The 18,484-nt window shown below is 61.8% G+C and overlaps 2 protein-coding genes across 4 annotated transcripts; one reads left to right on the top strand and one right to left on the bottom strand.

Annotated features, from left to right (window-relative positions):
• Positions 1-2,003: 2,003 nt before the first annotated feature.
• ANKZF1 (ankyrin repeat and zinc finger peptidyl tRNA hydrolase 1) lies at positions 2,004-8,377 on the bottom strand. Of its 3 annotated transcripts, XR_013953731.1 has the most exons (16): positions 8,188-8,377; positions 7,967-8,076; positions 7,752-7,854; positions 7,178-7,362; positions 6,805-6,920; positions 6,344-6,497; positions 5,895-6,117; positions 5,644-5,745; positions 5,285-5,464; positions 5,097-5,210; positions 4,246-4,519; positions 3,760-3,871; positions 3,469-3,636; positions 3,289-3,359; positions 2,299-2,590; positions 2,004-2,172 (listed from the first exon to the last, which is right to left on the bottom strand). XR_013953731.1 is itself a non-coding variant. In XM_080600247.1 (15 exons), the coding sequence occupies exons 1-15, from the start codon at positions 8,285-8,287 to the stop codon at positions 2,470-2,472; spliced, it is 2,133 nt and encodes a 710-aa protein (XP_080456373.1). In that variant the 5' UTR covers positions 8,288-8,377; the 3' UTR covers positions 2,004-2,469. The 3 variants fall into 3 exon arrangements, 2 of the variants coding, with proteins under 2 accessions (XP_080456373.1, XP_080456374.1); XM_080600247.1 differs by having other exon boundaries at positions 2,004-2,590; XM_080600248.1 differs by having other exon boundaries at positions 2,004-2,590; positions 5,285-5,440; positions 8,188-8,375.
• A 136-nt stretch (positions 8,378-8,513) lies between these two features.
• On the top strand, positions 8,514-18,093 carry ATG9A (autophagy related 9A). Its single transcript, XM_080600213.1, has 14 exons — positions 8,514-8,727; positions 8,944-8,987; positions 9,470-9,534; positions 9,830-9,991; positions 10,095-10,236; positions 11,176-11,924; positions 12,301-12,454; positions 12,634-12,813; positions 13,625-13,870; positions 14,174-14,394; positions 14,945-15,062; positions 15,237-15,459; positions 15,604-15,746; positions 15,856-18,093. The coding sequence occupies exons 1-14, from the start codon at positions 8,625-8,627 to the stop codon at positions 15,859-15,861; spliced, it is 2,556 nt and encodes an 851-aa protein (XP_080456339.1). The 5' UTR covers positions 8,514-8,624; the 3' UTR covers positions 15,862-18,093.
• Positions 18,094-18,484: the final 391 nt, after the last annotated feature.

Below are 18,484 nucleotides of genomic sequence, written 5' to 3'. Positions count from 1 at the left end.
TAACGGCTTGTGTTTGCCTAAAACAATCTCTCGAGATATTTAGCATTGGTTTTCAAAAGTTCACTTACAGGCAGCTACTTGGGGATTGAATTCTCTAATAGGCTGGTGCTTGGTTTTAATACGATAGCCCTCCCGGGCATGTCAGTAAGAGGTTCTGTAAACCTCACCCAACCCCTTCTGCAATTAGTTAATACCCAAATTAATTAGGTATAGCCTAAGAGAGCCATGAAAATAAGCATAAGGAAGGTGTTCCTGCTCTTGTACACTACCTGTAGTGCCCTTCCTGTGATCTTAAGGAGAAAAGAACAGGACAAAGAAAGGCAAGGGGTGCGTGTGTTGGAAGAGAGGAGGGGAGGTTTGTTTGTGTGTTTGTTTGTTTGGTTTAAGGCCTTTTTGATAAGGCTTGAGGAAATAGGTTATTTCAAAGAGGTAATCATTAACCAAGCCAAAGTTCAGAGTTTCATTGGGGGTGGGGTGGAAGCAGAGCAATATAATCTCTGTAGCATATTGATAGAATAAAAAAATACTTCTGACAGCATCGGGTGGCATGAGGTCTACTGAGAAAGCGGAGTGCTGCAGCACCTCCAACTTTTTAACAGTTCTTGGCTCTGCTGAATTCATCAGGTAACCTGTACTGTTCTCAGAAATGAGAGAGTAAGTGGTATCCAGTTCTGCCTTAGATAGGGCTTTAACAGGAGTAACAGAAGAATCATATGCCTCTTCTCATTTAAGGTGTCTCTAAAGCAATTCTGGAAGGTGCTGGCAAAGCAGTTGAAGATGAAAGCATTCAGGTATGGTGCAATGTTTCTGACCTTTCTGAAGGGGTTCAAGCACGGCAGGGAGTTTGTTGGAATGCTTTCTCAGTGCCTACTGCACATCCATCTGTCTTATGCGTTGTGTCACATCAGCTAGTATTTAATCAGTTAATGTGTTATTTGTCCAATATCTAAGGGGTGAAGGAAAAGACATTTCTCAAGAAGAGAGCATCTAAGCCTATGTAAAGAACTAGATTATCACATCCTCTTATTCCAGTAAAGCTTTGCGTGACATAGACAGATCAAGTCTACAGAGAGCAGAGCCACGAGCAGGGGACGGTGCTGGCAGAATTGCTAAGAGGAAGTCTATTAGAACTCCCAAAATGGGGGACCCCCCCGGGACTCCCCTCCCAGGCACAACACACAGCTGGGCTCCCCCAGTGCGCCCCAGTCGCCATCCCCATCTCGCCCCAGCTACATGCCCTGGAACTACTCTGAGCCACTGTAAGGGGTGTACGACTTTGCTGGGGACCGGGACATGGAAACCTTCCTGGACCTCAAAACGGAGCTAGGGCTCCTGGTGATCCTGTGGCCGGGTCCCTATATCTGTGCTGAGTGGGAGATGGTGAGCCCCGGCCCCGCAGCCCCCTTTCCCTTTCTGTGCTGCCCTGCAGGCCCCTGGCTTTGTGCTGTACCACACGCAGCTGCCCCACGATGTCCCGGCCCCAGCCCTGCTTTGTGTTCCTCCCCACGGCATCTGTGACCGCAGCTACGTGATGCTGCAGAAGGTGGGGTGCCTCTGGGGAGGGACGTGCTGGGCCAGGCCCTTGGGGCCAGGCTGAGAGCCCCACTGAGCCCCTGAGGGGCACCCCTCTGGCCCATTTATGTCCCCTTGGGGGCAGCAGGCAGCCCTGGGCTGGCTTTGGGGGGAGAAGGCAGGGGGATGCTGTGCTGGCAGCATTTGGGGCGGTGGGACTGGGGTGCGGGGAAGGCAGCGCTGACCCTGTGTCTGCAGGAGTAGCAGGGGATGCTGGAGCGGGATGGGCAGACACCATGCTGCGTGTGACCAGCAGGGCAGGGATGTGCTGGATGTGCTCCTGGAGAACGTGGGCAGGCACAGCCCTGACCACCTTGCCCTCTGAGGCCAGACGGGGTCTGCACTAGGGAGGAAGGAGCCCAGACTCAGGGTGTTTTGCATTAATCCCACAACACAACCCAAATCGTTTCCCTCACACACTCACCACAGGGTTCAAGGCACCTCTTTATTGACAACGCAGGCAGAAGAGGTAGTTACTAACAACATGATGCAGCCAAGATCCAGTGGCATTTAGGAGAGGGAAGGGTAAAGCACAGCCTAGGGGGTGCCTGCAGGCACGAGGGCTCAGGACCCCATCCGTCCTCTGGCCACAGGCAGCAGCTGCAAGGTAGCCATGAGAAAAGCAGGCAGCAGGACTGCCCGGCCGGGGCCAGGCCCCAAAAGAGCACCGGCCCTGTGCAGCAACCCAGCCAGGCCTCCCTGCTGTAACGTCCCCCGAGTCCCCACCTTGAGCAACACTCACGCTGCGGTGCCCACTCCTGCCATAGCTGCTGCGGCGTGACGTGACCAGCTCCGTCCCTGACCAGCGCTGCTCCATGGCTCTCCTTCGATGCAACGCCAGTGCTCAGCTGTGTTTCCACCACCTTGGTCCTTGGCAGATGGCAGCTGGCCCCAGCCTTACGTGTGGCCAGCCCGGGCCCGCCGGTGGGTTTGCAGGCAGGCCGTGGAACAGAAGGAGAAGTCGAGGTAGTGGAAGGGAATCCGGCCCAGCAGGGACTCCCCGCAGTGCCAGCAGCGACTGCAGGGAAGAGCAGAGGTGGCCCCTGAGTGAAGGGGATGCTTGCAAGAACAGCAGAGGGACAGATGAGGTACATTTAGTGGCTGAACTAGGGACTGAGATATGAAGGAGCAGTCCTACAGCGCCAGCGTGCTCAGGCGCAGGGTTTACCTAGCGGCCTGGCCAGGGCATGCTCCGCGGAGGAAATGCTCTGTGGAAATACCACAAGGTACCTCAAGGCAGGCTGAACATGGTGGAATTTGGCCCCTTACGGGGTTGTTAAGCCCCCTCCAGATCAGCACGTGCAAGGTTGGCTGCCCACAAGCCGATGGGGTGGCAAAGGGAAGGGACAGTGCAGGTGGGGTGAGAGAGGGGCAGAAGGGAGGCCGGGGGCCTGGCTTGCCAGAGATCTGGCTGCAGGTAGACCGAGCTGTCTTCTATAAAATATTTTAGGGGGCAGGGGAAGAAAGTGAGAGAGCTTTTATAAAAACACTACTGGGAATAGAGTGGACAGGAATAGCTTTAGACTGGAAATAGGAACTGGAACAAAAAGGGCAGGGCACGGCTGTGCTGACAGGGGGAGTTTGTCTGCAGTGATGACTAACATCATACTAAAAGCAAGGGCCAGGGCCTGGTTGGAGGGAGCACTTCTGGCCAGGACTGACAGCAACCACCCTCCTCCTGCCACCTCGTGGCATCCAAGCTGCCTGGGCCGTTACCTGATGTTGGAAATTGTTGTGCCACCGTCCTGCTTCTGTTCAGCCAGCCTCCGCTCAGCAGCCAGGGCCCTCTGGGGAGCAGAGAAGATAGGTCAGACCCGCAAGAGCCGCTGCATTGGATCCCACAGCATCAGCACAGCCCCAGCCAGGCTGGATCCCCTTCTCTGTGCCAGGCATCACCTTCTCCCTGTCGGACAGGGCTGCAAACCGCTGCTTCTCCCCCTCCTCCTGCTCCCAGCGCTGCCGCTCCTCCCGCTGCGCCTGCTCCCTCTGCTTCCGCTGGGCTTTCTGCGCCCGCTTTTTCTCCTGCTTTTTGGCCTCCATCTCCAGGGTCAGGGGCCCTGGCACCTGAGGACAGCACGGGTTGGGGTGAGTGTCAGCAGCTCCCACGGAGCTGGGAGCAAAAGCACGAGTGGGTAAGAACAGGACTCTTTGCTCTGGGTCCCCCAGAGGGTGAGGGCAGGCACGCACCTTGGCACGGCTGTAGTCGTACTTGTCTGGATGGTCCACCATGAATTTGCGGAAGGTGTTGCGGGTCGGTTTGTCAGCAGAGACACAGTAGGGGGTCCTCTCCTGACGGTCTCTGCAAAATCAGGGAGAGCGGCTCAGCCCTGCAATCTCCTTGCCCATTGCTCACTGGGCTGTGAGCACAGCGACTCGCTGAAGGTGTCCAACGGGTACAGCAGGCCAGCGTCTTGCAGCCAAGACGGGGAAGGCTGCATATCCCTACACCACAATCTTCCCCCGTCCTCTCCTCCTTTCATCTCAAAAGACGCCGCGAAGGCCAATTTTAGCCCAGCCCTCTGAGCTGCCTAGAAATAAACCCAGACGTCCTGGCTGGGAGACACCAGGCTGCCCGACAAGGCTGGCATCAGCCTCTAGTGGCAGGGACAGGAGTAGCCGTGCTCCCCCAGCAGGGGCTGTGCCCATGGACCGCTGGGTGCCCTGCGGCCATACCTGAGCGCAGGGTCGGCCCCAGCTTCCAGCAGCAGGCGCACAGCCTCAGCCTTCCCCGCACGCGCGGCCACGTGAAGCAGGGTGAAGCCGTGCTCGTCCAAGGGCTGGTTGAGCAAGGAGTGAGGCAGATCCAGGTGCTGTGCATCCTTCCCGTCCTTGCCTTCCTCCAGGGAGCCCCTGTTCTCTGGCACGCCAAGGAGGTGCTGTAGTGTCCCCACATCCCCTGTCTTGCAGGCTGTGAACAGGGTATCGCGGAGCTGGGTCTGAGGGTCTCCTGTGAGGGAGGAACAGGAGAGGAGTTTGATGCTACAGGGCTGTTTGGCTGCCAGGGTAGAGCAGTGCTCAGGTCTGACCAGAAAACCAACATGTTGCTGTTTAACGTATCATCCCGACAGCTGGATTTGGGCACTGCAGGATCCCCACACCTTCAGCATCTGTGACAGGGCACCACGGCGACGTTGACAGCAGCCATGCTCTCTGCTGAGATGAGACCTACCCCGACCCCATACACCTGGCTTAGCCAGGCGCTGCCTGCCTCGCAAAGCAGGAGCCGGGGGAATGGACCTGGTGTCCCTGGGTGCTTTCCCTTCTCCCATCAGCTTGTACTCTCTGCAGGGGACTGGCCAGCTGCTGACCTGCAACAGCTCAGGCCTGCTGTCAGCACAGACGCCTGCTGCTCTCAAATCCCATCCAAGCCGTGTTGTTTCTGCTGGGATGGTTGCTGCTCTGCTCACTCGAAGGCACGTGGCTGCGCTACAGCCACCCCGGCACCCAGCGCGACAACTTGTTGTTTGTGCTGCTGCGAAGGCCCCAGCACACGGGGCAGGTGCCCAGCTCCAGACCCCCCTCACCTCCAGCCCAGGGAAGGGGCTCAGCCCCAGCCTCTTCCTGCAGCTCTGCCACCAGCTCCGGGCCTGGCTGCCCACCCTGGGTGTCAGAGCATCCCGTCTCTTCGGCTTGGGGCCCTGCACAGGGAGAGAGTGGTGAGGGAAAGGGCCACAGCCCGGCCTGCACCCCAGGCACAGTTCTCCCCCCTCACCATTCTCCACTTTCTTGTTCCTCTTCTTCCTCCGTTTGCGGTTTCGCTTGGGCATCACTTCGAACTCCCGGAGGTCTAAGGTCCCCAGAGTCACTTCCACAGTCTCCAGTTCCCCTGCAGGGCTCTCTTCCTCCTCTTCTTCCTCATCCTCTGGGGCTGAGGGGGGTGAAAGGACAAGGGCTGAAGCCCCACACAGAGCTTGAATCATTTGGGATTCCCAGCCAGGCACACCTTCCCCTTCTGCCCAGCACGAGGCCACTCTCCGCAGAGGACCCGTTGCAGGGTTGCAAACCCGTTGGCCCTAACACCAGACTCCCCTGCTTGCTCAGAGCTACGTCACCCTTTGTAGCTCAACTCACCACTCGCGTCCTTTTGCAGGGGATCCGTTTCGGCTGTCCGCTGCCGCTTCTGCCACCCTTTCCGGGGGGACCCGACAATGTCCTCCAGTGGCGTGTCCTTCCCTGGACAGGGTGCACCCCGCGTCCCCGGGGACGGAGGGCAGGAGAGCTGGCACCTCCACCCCGTGGGCAGCACCCCGTAACGCACACGGGGTCACGCGAGGGACCACGGCACCCCAGCTGCTCTGAGCACCGGGGCCGGGCCGACTCACCGTACACCTGCAGGCTGGCCAGCGTGGTGTGAACTCGCAGCACCTCCCGCAGGGTGGCCCTGCGGGTGCTGAGGGGGATGTGGCAGATGCGGGGGTCGCCCTGGCTGAGCGGGGGGTTCCTGCCGCCAAAGAGCAGCGCCCTGTTGTGACGGGGGGCCCGGAGAAAGATGCGCTGAGCCTCCTTCAGGTGATGTGCCCAGGCTGTCAGCAGGTCCTGAATGTCCTGTGTAGGAAGGGGAGGCACCGTGGGGTCGTAAGCACGCAGCATGGGCATAGGCAGCTCTGGAACAGGCACAAACCCAGGACAGAGAAGCCCCAGTTGGGCCCTGACCCCCCTTGTGGAGCTCACAGCCCGCACACGACCTCCGGCAGTGGCGCAGCACCCTCACACAGAGCTGGCCACGACCACCTCTCTCTGTCAAAAGCTCAGGGCTGCAGTCCTCCCCCACCTTGAGCAGCGCGGCCTCGTTGTAACGCCGCAGGGAGGCTCCGGCCGACCTGGGTGCTGCCCCTGGGGTCTGGGCGTCCCGGAGGCTCTGGGCTGTGCCCCGCCGGGCTCGCACCGTGTAGCGGTGGAAGGTCTTGTGTTCCTGCACCTGGGGGCTGCAGAGAGGGGCAGAAATAAGCAATGGGACCTGTGCACAAAGAGGAGGAGAGCTGCTGCTCCCTGGGACCCTGGAAGATAAGTTGTTTTCCCCCTGGGGCCCCAAAGATTAACATTTCTCCCGCAGTGCAACTGGGGTTAGCCAGCCCTCGAGAGAAGAGGAGGAGCTGCTGGTGCCCAGGGTGTGGTAAGCACTGCGATGGAGGAGTAAGGAGGTGCTGGCCTTCAGGGAAGGGCCCCTTCAACGCCCGGACCCACTTGTCTCTGCCCAGAGGGGCAACCCCAGCCCTGTGCCCCTGTACTCACCCCCGGAACACAGCTCCTGCGAAGTGCCCGCCACCCATCATCAGCACAACCCAGCACGTGTTTGTGCTGAGGCTCTGCAGTGATGCTGTCAACTCCTCTGGCTCCTCACTGCCACCCTGAGACAGACACTCCTGCTAGCACCTATGGGATCACCTTGCTGTCCCCCAGGACAGAGGCCAGCCCCCCTGCTGGTACATGCATAACCCCAGACACACTCCTGGGAGCATCCTACAGCAAGCCTGGGGCTCTGACCTGGCACCAGAACCCACCCCTCCCGTAAAGGGACACCAGGGACTTTCAGGCAGGCATCTACGCCCCAGAGCTCCCCCTCTTCTCTCCGTTCCCTCTCCCAACGAGCAGGACTGTGACTTGCCTTCCCAGTGCTCAGCACGCAGCGGTAGGCAGAGATGAGCTGTCCGCTTGCGTTGCGGAGCAGCACCTTGTGGGAGCGGGGCAGCTGGGGGGTCCCGGGGCTGCTGCTGGCAGGGGGCTGCAGTTCTGACTCGCTGCTTGCATCAGAGCTCTCTGAATCAGACCCTGAGATGCTGGAAATATCACCTGCAAGGAAAAGAAGATAGGACAGCTGAGCCGGACAAAGATTAACAAACAGCCTCCCCAAAACTTCGGCTCTAAGAACCTGCCCACAGCCCTAACGTGTCTTGTGCGATACCCTACATATCACAAGGAGGCTGTGGGCAGGGGAAATAGGCGTCTGGGGCTCTGGACCCCCAGATATACACCAGCAGGGGCTCAGGTAGACCACCTCCTGGCCATGACAAGTCAGCAGGGCTCGGGAGCAGTGCTGGGCCCCCGGAAGCCCCCCGAAGACAGCACAGCAGAGCTGTGAACCAGCACAGCGAGCCGAAAGCTTCGCCCCTGGGCAGAACAGCCCCAGAGAGGCCACTGACGGGCTCCGGGCCCTGCTGGGGGGCATCTCCATTCCTTACCAGCGGTGGTTTTCTCCTCAAACACCTCCATCGGCAGCGTCCGGCGCCCCAGGAGCCGCTGCTTCAGGTTGAAGCGGTGCCAGTCGAGGCGGTAGTGCTCGATCTGTTGGGAAAAGAGGGGTCGGCCGGCAGGGTCCCGGTGCTCCGCAGCACCCACCCGCACCAGAGACCCGACACGTCCCACCAGCCCGGCGGGGCGCTCGGACCCCCCTCACCTGCTCCTCCCGGCTGCCGAAGCGCTGGGCGCAGGCTGAGCACCACATCCCCTCGGGCACCTCGGGCACCCCGCCGCCCTTCTCCTCGCCGGGGCTGGCAGCAGCTCGCCCTGAAAGAACCACAAAAGGGGCTGTGCGGCGCCTCCAGGGGCTCCGGGACCCTTTACGGGCTGCCGGGCAGGAGCGGGACACCGGGGACCCCCGCAGGGAGCCCCACGCACCGTGCCCTGCCGCGGCGAAGCGGGTGACGAGGGACAGCCCGTGCAGGAGCGCGGCGTCCTGGGCTGCGAGGAAAACGGAGCGGCTGCGGGGCGCCGCCATCGCCCCGGGACCCCCTCGGGACCCCCTCAGGACCCCCTCAGGACCCCCTCAGGACCCCCCCGGGACCCTCCCGGGACCCCCCCGGGACCCTCCCGGGACGGTCCCTCCGGGGTCCCCCCCCACGCCGGTGACGGCCACGCTAAGCCCCGGCCTCCGCCCCGCTCCGCCGGCAGCGCCGCCCCGCTCCGTCACATCCTTCTCCTCCCCTACCGGCCGCCGCCGGGCTCGGCCCCCGCCGCCGCCATCCACTGGTCGGAGCGGCCGTCAGTCGCGGGGCGGGCCCGGGGAGGGGGCCGGTGGTGGCGGCGGAGGAGTGGGGGGGGGGGAGGTCCCGGCCATGGCCCAGCTGGAGACGCAGTACCAGCGGCTGGAGAGCTCCTCCACGGAGTCCCCGCCCGGCGGCGGAGACCTCCTGGTGCACGTCCCTGAGGGAGCCAAGTGTGAGGCGGGGGGAACGGCGGCACCGGGGGGAACGGGGGTGGGGGGCTTGCCGGGGGGCCGGAGGGAACGGGGGTGGGGGTTTGGGGCCGCAGGGGACGGGGGTGGGCGGCTGTGGGGCTGCTGTGGGGTCAGGGGGGACCGGGGGTAGGGGTTTGGGGTCAGGGGGGACCGGGGCTGTGCCGCTTTGCTCTCTCACCATGTCTCTCTCCCCTCAGCTCCGTGGCACCACATAGAGAACCTGGACCTCTTCTTCTCTCGGATATCCTTTCCCAGCCCGTGCTGACGGAACGCTTGGCTTGGCGTGGTTTGGAGCCGGGGTGGGGGCTGCCCCGTCCCGCAGGACGCCCCGTGGCTCCATAGGGGCTGTAGGGTGGCAGACCCTCCGTGTCTGTGGGTGTTCGATGCGTTTTTGCCTGTCCCTGCGTTGTCCCGCACCTGAGAGCTTTCCTGAGGGCCAGCTGAGTTTGTGCCGTGTGCTGGGACATAATCCTTCTCTGAGGGCTGGGTGGGGGAAGAAGGGGTATGGATTGGGGCCGGTCTTGTCGTCCAAGGGGAGCTTTAGCACGGCAGCGTGTGTTTCCATGCCAGTAGGGAACCAACTCCCTGCTGAGGAGGTCTGGGAGGCCTGTAGGTGATGGAGATTTGGTTGAGAGCCTGTGGTTGCCCATGGGACAGCAGCCTCTCCGTCCTTGGTCAGAGGAAAGGGGTCTCCAGACTGTTCTCCTTGACTGTAGCGCTCACGTCTATAACCTGCATCAGAAGAATGGCTTCACCTGCATGCTCATCGGGGAGATCTTTGAGCTCATGTAAGTGCAGGCTGCCCCTCTGTTTGGACTGTAACAGCTGCTGGGGAATAGTTACTGCAGTTGGGTGGGCAGGAGGATTCCCTTTACAGTCATCTTGTCCACCCCTGGATAGAGTTATCCATGCCGAAACCTTCGGTTCATTTTGGGGAGCTGTTGCCTGTGAGCTTTCCTGCTGCCGTGGCTGTGGGAGTGCGTGACCCTGCATCTCCGTGACGTGTGACCCTGTGTCCTGCCTGCTTCACGTTTTGCGGGGGCAGAAGTGTGATTCCCTCACGGCTTCTCCCTTTCTCCACAGGCAGTTCATCTTCGTGGTGGCGTTCACCACCTTTCTTATCAGCTGCGTTGATTATGACATCCTCTTTGCCAACAAGGCAGTAAATCACAGCCAGCATCCAAGTGAGCCCATTAAGGTGACTCTGCCAGATGCCTTCCTGCCTCCAAATGTCTGCAGTGCAAGGTAGGCGCTAGCAAGGGCACGTTAGCCACTGCTCTTGCTTTTTCAGGTACTGAGATCTCCTTCCCTGGGCTCGACTCCCACTCTGTGCTCTTCCTGCTTGCAGAATCCAGGCAAACAGCTTCCTCATCTGCATCCTGGTGATAGCTGGAGTTTTCTGGATCCACCGGCTTGTCAAATTTATTTACAATATTTGCTGCTACTGGGAGATTCACTCTTTCTACATCAATGCCCTCAGAATCCCCATGGTAAGTAGCTGGGACAGGGGCAGCATGTGGTGCCGTTGAGGGAAGTGGGAGGCACGTGGTGAGAATCAGCTCACCTTCACTCCTCTCTGTGGTCAGCTTCTTCAGGAGACTTGTGCTGGGCTCTTGTCCCTCTGCTTCATCCCAGTCTACGTGACTGCATGGCTCCCCTTCCAGCTTCTTCTCCAGCAGCCAGCTTACTGCCTGCTAACCCCTCTGCCCAGCCTGCCTCTCTGTGTTGGCACAAGCTTCTGCCATCTGCCACCCAGTATGTTTGTTCTTCTGCGATGGCCATTTCTGCGATGCCTTTCAGCAGAAGAGACATAAGTGAGGGTATTCTCAGACCTCCTCGGGAAGTAGAGAGCATCAGCTTCCTTGTTTACTGATGGGGAAACTGGGGCCTGGAGCTGCTTAGTTGCTGAAGACACCCTGGTCAGTGTGTCAAACCTGGGCTTTGAGGCTTGCACGTACATCCTCGTCCAGAGTCCTTGCTCTGACAGACAACACTGAAGGGTGTTTTGAGGAGAGATCGTGTCTTGAGAAAGATGGGGTGGAGCCACGAGGCTTGGGTTGTCCCCAGCTTTTTCACAGGCTCCCTCTGGGATGCTGGTTGAGTCCCTTTCCCTGTCTGTGCCTTGCTGCTGACTCCAAACACAGGACTGTGAGCTCTGGGAGGACCCACACGAGACTGGGCCTGTGTTCCTGCCTCCCAGGCAGCTGGTGCGTGAGTGGCTGGAAAACAGCCACCTCCACTAAGTGAGGGGGAAAGGGCACTGGGGCAAGGCGTGGGGTTTGCTCACTGCTGCAGGCTGAAGCAGTGCAGGAAGAGGTGCCTGATGCTGGGATGTTGCACGTGGCTCATCCACGCCCCGGGGTGCGCGCTGGGATCCGCTGTTCGAGCGGGCGCAGCCTGCCCCTAACCTCGCTGCTTTCCCCTTCCAGTCCAACCTGCCCTACTACACCTGGCAGGAGGTGCAGGCCCGCATCGTGCAGATCCAGAAGGAGCACCAGATCTGCATCCACAAGAAGGAGCTGACAGAGCTGGACATCTACCACCGCATCCTCCGCTTCAAGAACTACATGGTGGCCATGGTGAACAAGTCGCTGCTGCCCATCCGCTTCCGCCTGCCCCTGCTGGGAGACACCGTCTTCTACACGCGGGGGCTCAAGTACAACTTCGAGCTCATCTTCTTCTGGGGGCCTGGCTCTCTCTTCGAGAACGAGTGGAGCCTGAAGGCCGAGTACAAGCGGGCTGGGAACCGCCTGGAGCTGGCCGAGAAGCTCAGCACTCGCATCCTCTGGATTGGCATCGCCAACTTCCTCCTCTGCCCTCTCATCCTCATCTGGCAGATCCTCTACGCCTTCTTCAGCTACACGGAGATCCTGAAGCGGGAGCCGGGCAGCCTGGGTGCCCGCTGCTGGTCTCTCTACGGCCGCTGTTACCTCCGTCACTTCAACGAGCTGGACCACGAACTGCACTCGCGCCTCAGCAAAGGCTACAAGCCAGCTTCCAAGTACATGAACTGCTTCATCTCCCCGCTCCTCACCATCGTGGCCAAGAACGTGGCCTTCTTTGCTGGCTCCATCCTGGCGGTGCTCATCGCGCTCACCATCTACGACGAAGACGTGCTGGCTGTCGAGCACGTCCTGACCACGGTCACCCTGCTCGGGGTGGGCATCACGGTGTGCAGGTGAGGTGGGTCCCCGCTGCCCCCGTGCTGCTGCTGGCGGCACGGTGGGGAGCAGCGAGGCTGACCCCGTGCGTTTTGGTGCGCTCCTAGGTTACAGGTGGACGTGGGTCTGTGTGAGTGAAGGGCACGGCTGGGGAGTCAGAGCGGGGCAGGCAGGAGAAGGGGGAACTGGGATGCAGTGGCCGTGGCGATGCCTTCAGGGACGATGTGATGATGTGGGGGTGTTGCTGGAGCTGGACAGTGACACCCCAGGGCTGGGCTGGCAGGAGGGTTTGGGTTGGAGTGAAGGCCACAGGTGAAGCTGCGATGTGGGCCAGTCGCTGTGCCATCCCAGGACGAGGTCTTCCAGGAACGCTGACGTTTTCCTGCCCTGCAGGTCCTTCATCCCCGACCAGCACCTGGTGTTTTGCCCAGAGCAGCTGCTGCGAGTCATCCTGGCGCACATCCACTACATGCCTGACCACTGGCAGGGCAATGCCCACCGCTATGAGACCAGGGACGAGTTTGCCCAGCTCTTCCAGTACAAAGCGGTGAGCCTGGCACGCGAGGGGCTGGGATGGAAACTCTCTCCCATCCCTGGGCTGGCAGAGGATGGAGGCAGCTTTCTCAGAGACGCCCCGCCCCGGAAGATGGGCTGGAGCTGGCTTTGGGGCTGGCAGATTTCTTGACATCCTCAACCTTGTGCTGAGCCCGTCGTCTTTGTGCTCAGGTCTTCATCCTGGAGGAGCTCCTGAGCCCCATCATTACCCCCCTGATCCTCATCGTCTGCCTGCGGCCCAAGTCCTTGGACATCGTCGACTTTTTCCGCAACTTCACCGTGGAGGTGGTGGGTGTGGGCGACACCTGCTCCTTCGCCCAGATGGACGTGCGCCAGCATGGCCACCCGGCGGTAGGTCCCGCGGGCGGCGGGAGGGCAGTGTGGGCCCCACACATCGTATCTGGTCCTTTAGGCACAGAAAAGGCTGTAAATCAGCGCTCTCGGCAGCCCGCAGCCTGGCTGCCTGCGTATGCCTCTGTGTCTGGGGTTGCCAGCACAGGTCCCCATCCCCAGAAGGCTCCTGTGGCCCAGCTGTGACTATTAACCTGGTGTTTCGTGAACCAGGCTTTGCCATTTCTTCATGTCCTCGTCTGTCTGCACGGCTAGGAGTTCTGTGTCCTCATGAGAGAGGAACAGGGATACTTGGATATCTGCAAAGTGTGAGAACTGCTTTTTAAAAGCTGGGCTGCTTTTGCCCAGGAGACAAGGAGCCTAGGGGAGATGGGAGATAGTTTCCCTTTGTACAAAACCTACGCGGGAGTGAAAGAGGATCGGTCTTTTTGCTGTGCCTGGGAATGTAGGTTACTCGTCAGGAAGGACTCCCTAGTGAGAGGGACAAGGGAGGGGTGGTCTCGCTGTGGCAGGCAGCTTTTAAGAAGTTATTTGTTGGCTGTAGTTGCTCTTGCTGCGGGTTGGAGCTCTGTTTTTTGTGACTGGCCCTCATCTCTTGAGTTCCCGTGTATATTCTGGGATGGAGGTGGAAGGTGGGCTGCAAGGGCTGAACTAACACAGGGCTTTTGATACGGCGCTCGCCTTCTGCACGGAGCCGTGGCCCAGCTTGTGCTGGTTGCTGCGTGCTTTGCCCAGACCGGCCGCGGGATTCCTGGGCTTGGCACGGGTATAAAGCAGGTCCTGACCCTCGTTATCTCTCTGTGCTCCACAGTGGATGTCAGCAGGAAAGACGGAGGCCTCCATTTACCAGCAGGCGGAGGATGGCAAGACGGAGCTGTCCCTCATGCACTTCGCCATCACCAACCCCAAGTGGCAGCCACCCCGCGAGAGCACGGCCTTCATCGGCTTCCTCAAGGAGCGGGTGCACCGTGACAGCAGCGTGGCACTGGCCCAGCAGGCCGTGCTCCCCGAAAACGCCCTCTTCAGCTCCATCCAGTCCCTGCAGTCAGAGTCGGAGGTGCCTAGGATCGGGGGGGGACGTGGGGTGTTCTTAGGGTGCTTGCTGCGTGCTGACAAGCTGTAATAACCAGACCTTCTGGGCAAATTTTGCCCTTGGCTGTGCTGTAGCCAGAGATGCGAACGTGGTGGATCAGCACTCATTGGGACTGCTTCAGGCTCTCCAGGGAAGGGCAGCTGGGTGTTGGGGGCCCTGTGAGGTGGGAGAAGGGGCTAAAGAGTGCTGTTGTCAGTTCTCGGTGGTGGGGATCAGGCCTCCAGGTCTGCGCAGGGCAGTGATTCTCTCTACGTTTTGACTCTGCAGCCTCACAGCCTGATTGCCAATGTGATCGCGGGCTCCTCGGCGCTGGGCTTCCACATGGGCCGTGACGGACAGGCTTCTCGCCACCTCTCCGAAGTGGCCTCGGCCCTGCGCTCCTTCTCCCCGCTCCAGTCTGCCCAGCAGCCCCCCAGTGGCTTCCAGACGGCAGGAAGGGACGGAGAGGGCACCCAGCCTCGGGGCGCCAGTGCCATGACGGCCTCTGGGTAAGGGCGTGTGGCAGCCTCGGCTGCCAGCTGCAGGCTGGAACGGGGTGGTAAGACCAAGCCAGACCTTGCAAATCCCTTCACCCCTTGTTGTCCTAGGTGCGTGGTCGCTGTGTGCGCTTGTAGCTTGGGACAGCAAGGGCCATCTTCACAAGGAGAGTTAGGCCCAGGTGCTTATGTTGTCCCCGAGAGGCGGCGCTGGGGCTCTGGTGTTCTCCTGTAGGAACCACAGTGTTGAGAAACCCCTGGTGGGGAAGAGGCAGCTCCGAGCATCCCTTCCTGGGGATGCAGGGTACGATGGAATAGGGCCTGCCCTGGTGCTGAATGCTGCTTGCTCTGGCAGTGAGAAGCTGATGAGCTCTGTGCCCTAGCACAGTGGCACGGTGTGATGGTGTTCCTGGAGCGGGGGACCTGGGGAGATGCTGCAGAGGTCCTGTTCCTATCCAGCACGGGAGTGGACGTCTGTGAGCCCGGTGTTAGAGCAGAGAGGGGTCTGGGGGGTGCTGGGGGCCACCTGGGCGGCAAACATCACTCGTGTTTCCTGTGGCAGTGCTGATGCGAGGACCGTGAGCTCGGGGAGCAGTGCCTGGGAGGGTCAGCTGCAGAGCATGATTCTCTCAGAGTATGCCTCCACCGAGATGAGTCTCCACGCGCTCTACATGCACGAGGTGAGCAGCCTGAAGCTGGGCTGGCCAGAGGGGTGCGGGCCCAGGGCCGGCAGGACTGGGGTGTCCTGCCTTGGGGGGTTGGAGTGAGCGGAGCTGCGTTGCTGGGAAGAGGGCGCGTGGGGGCATTTTGGGCTCTCCCCATGTAGTTGACCTGCTCGTGTCTCGGCCCTGCAGCTCCACAAGCAGCACGCCCAGCTGGAGCCCGAGCGGCACACTTGGCACCGGCGGGAGAGCGACGAGAGCGGGGAGAGCACCCATGAGGAGCTGGATGCTCAGCGGGGTGCCCCCGTCCCCATCCCTCGCTCTGCCAGCTACCCCTTCTCCTCGCCGCGGCAGCCTGCCGAGGAGACGTCCACGCTGCAGACTGGCTTCCAGCGGCGCTACGGTGGCATCACAGGTACGAGAGCCAGAGCGGGAGGGCTGATCTCCAGGCCAAAGTCCCACAACCAGTGTCCTGTGCGGATTGGCACGAGCGACCTGCTTGCCCCAGAAGACTGACAGTCCCCCAGCTAGCTAACCTCCCTCCTCGCCTCTCCTGCAGACCCAGGCACAGTGCACAGAGCCCCGTCACACTTCTCCCGCCTCCCGCTAGGAGGCTGGGCTGAGGACGGGCAGGCAGCGAGACACCCGGAGCCCGTGCCAGAGGAGAGCTCGGAGGATGAGCTTCCACCGCAGATCCACAAGGTAGGGGTGAAGGCTGCTGCGGCTGAGAGGGGCAACGCGCACCTGGATGCCGGGTGGGGGTGCCGGCAGCTGGTCCCAGTAAGGGCCACGTCCCTTCTCTGTCTTGCAGGTATAGCCTTGTAGACTGGGGATCTCGTGGGGGATGCAGACTGGGGGCCGTCTGGGCAGCAGGATGCGGCGTCAGCCTGGTTCTTCTCCTGTCCCGAGGGGACGGGGTGGTCGTGGGCTCCGTTCTGTTGCCATCAATTGCCGAAGAGACAAAACTGCCGGGCCAGCGGCTTTGCGGTGGCGCCTTGTGTCCAGCCGTGTGTCAAGCCAACGCCACTCTGACTCTTGTGGGGTGAATGCGTGTGTGAGTACATACCTGTGTCTGTGTTCACATCTGTGTCGTCTGCGCCGGAGGATCGCTGCAGAGCCTGTGACAGCAGACGGGACGGGACGAGCAGTGACAGGCGTGGAGGTGGCGGCAGCGGCTGCTGTTGGCGGAGATGGGAGAAGGCACCAGCTCCAGCCGTCCACGGGGAGCTGCCTCCGAAATGAAGGCAGGGAGCTGGTGTCCCCTGGGGACAGCTGACTGCAGCAGGAGCTGTCGAAGGGGTCTAGCGCAGCCTGCAGCGGTGCTGGCACCACACCTGCCCTGCCTGCAGCCCGGGGAGGTGCCCGGCGCCTCGTTCCCCCTCCCAGAGAGGACCAACGTCGCACCCCTCCAGGTGGAGCAGGACAGCAGCGGGGCAGTCACCCACCCGTCTCTGTGCGCAGACGTGTGCTGCCCCAGCACCCTGCAGGAGGATGCCCCCAGCTGCTGCCATGCGTGTCGGGCTGGGATCTAGAGCTGGTGGGAACAGCTCCGGGGTGCGGGGATGCTGCAGCTCCTCCCTGGCTCCCGTGACAGCTGCCCTGGCACAGGCGCACAAGGAGGGGACCTTGGGGTGGCAGTCCTGGCTCTCTGCTGTCCTTCCCTGCCCTGTCCTGGGGGGCTAGGGTGGCACCTTCTGCCCTGCGCAGCGCCCGTGGGATGTGGGCTGCTCACAGGCCCTCTCGCAGTGCCAAAGAGCCCCTGGCGTGGTGCAGCCCGGTGTTACCCAGGAGTGCACGCAGGCTGCTCGGAGCCCACGGTGGAGGTCTTGTGCTCTGTGTATCGATTCCTTTCCCCCTACGCCCGCTCTGTGATGGGTCTGTTTTCCTGATGCGGCCATTTCTGTGGTATCCGGCCTTCCCTCCTGCCCAAACAAAGGCTTCAGTGTGTCTCGCTTCTCCCCCAGGGGCTCCTGGCTCCTTCCTTCCTTCCCGAGGCAATCCTTTTGCTTGCAGCGTGGCTTCAGCTGCTTTGGAGACCACATGCAAAGCAGCTGGCTAGTGCCTCGGGTGGAAAGAAAGGGTGCCCTGAACCTAGAAGGGAGAGGCAAACCCTAACCCAGCCCTGGGGGGGTGGAGGAGGGTATCAGGGTCCTGGCTGTGCAGCGTGACCTTGGCCAAGGCCTTCCCGAGATCATTCTGGTTTCCCTTGCCTCTCTTCCAGTGGCAGCTTGTGAGGATCCGCATCTCGGCTCCCCCACTGCCAGGCTTTGCTTCCACCCTCCCTCACCCCCCTCGCCTCCCGCAGGGCTGCCTTGCTTTTGCCATGCCCGGCACCAGCGCTGCGGGCCCTCCTCTCCCATCCCTGGGGCGCACGGGGTGACCTTTCTTCCCCTGCCAGGTCATTGCCCCGTGCCCTTTGAGCCCGGGCCAGGCGCAGGGTGCTGAGCCGGCTGCTGCTCGCGCTGCTGAGGACGGGGCGGAGGCGGCGAGCGGGGCTCCTCCTTGAACCCTGGGCTTCCCTGCACCCCGGGGACTTGTGAGTGATGGGGATCTCCGCCAAGCTCGGGAGCAACCAGGGGTGGTTCTCACCAACCCAAGCTTTCCAGCTGCTGCCCGTGCCGCCTGGGCTCCCTCTGGGCACGGAGGGGACGGAGGGGACCAGCGGCAGCTGGTGGGTGGGCCGGCAGGGATTTCACGGGCGAGCTTCTGGAGGAAGGGTGAGCACGGGTGTCCTTGAAGGCAAGCCCAGCCCCGAGGCCTGCGGGACGCCGCGTCTGGGTTTCCTGGCATGGTTGCCGCTGGTTTCTAGGCTGGGCAGGTGGAGGCTGGCTGCGTCTTCGGGGCGGGGGGGGGGAAAGTCCGTGCCTTTCCCCGGGCCAGCGGGAGGGAGAGGCCGGCCAGGAGTCCTCGCCGCATGTTGTGCTTGTGTCGTCCGTGTCCCGTGTGCATGGCGAGCCACTCTTCCTCAGCCCCGTGGGCACGGGGATGCCCGGGCGGCCCCGCGCCCTCGCTGTACAGCTGCCTAGCCATCGAATAAAGACGGGGTGTATCATCCGCCTCCGTGTCTCTGTTCGCGCCCCGAGGAGGCCGCACGAGCCGGTGCGGATGCGGGGGGTGGCGAGGTGGTCCGCGGGGGGCTGGTGGAGAGTCCCTGTCACCCTGCTGTGACAGCACGGGGGCTGCAAAGGGGGGGCCAGCCCCCCGTGGCAGGAGCACCAGGGCTTGTTTTGCCCAGGGACCGGCGATTCCCTCGGGGGGATGCTGGGCGGCAGTGGGGTCCGGGCTGGGGGGTCCCTTTGTGGGGGTGCTTTTGGGGTGGCAGGGGGCACGGGGAGCCTGGAGGTGTGCGGGGCCTCCCGTGGGAGCCAAGAAGCACCGGGCACGCAGCGGCTCGCTGCCAGCCCGAGCGGGCCGGGGGCCAGGCGGCGGCTGGAAGGAGC

Source organism: Anser brachyrhynchus (genome assembly GCF_964034855.1).
Source record: "Anser brachyrhynchus genome assembly, chromosome: 7".
In the NCBI taxonomy this organism is placed as follows: domain Eukaryota; kingdom Metazoa; phylum Chordata; class Aves; order Anseriformes; family Anatidae; genus Anser; species Anser brachyrhynchus.
The sequence above is the reverse complement of the archived record's forward strand: the minus strand, read 5'-3'. Positions and strand labels throughout refer to the sequence as shown.

Coding starts and splice junctions, on each gene's coding strand:
- ATG9A (XM_080600213.1), top strand. CDS start 8,625: ATGGCCCAGCTGGAGACGCAGTACCAGCGGCTGGAGAGCTCCTCCACG. Junction 11,925..12,300: donor GTGGGCATCACGGTGTGCAG/GTGAGGTGGGTC, acceptor CCTGCCCTGCAG/GTCCTTCATCCCCGACCAGC. Junction 15,063..15,236: donor ACGCGCTCTACATGCACGAG/GTGAGCAGCCTG, acceptor TCGGCCCTGCAG/CTCCACAAGCAGCACGCCCA.
- ANKZF1 (XM_080600247.1), bottom strand. CDS start 8,287: ATGGCGGCGCCCCGCAGCCGCTCCGTTTTCCTCGCAGCCCAGGACGCC. Junction 6,921..7,177: donor GCGTGCTGAGCACTGGGAAG/GCAAGTCACAGT, acceptor TGTCTGTCTCAG/GGTGGCAGTGAGGAGCCAGA. Junction 3,637..3,759: donor ACGACTACAGCCGTGCCAAG/GTGCGTGCCTGC, acceptor TGCTGTCCTCAG/GTGCCAGGGCCCCTGACCCT.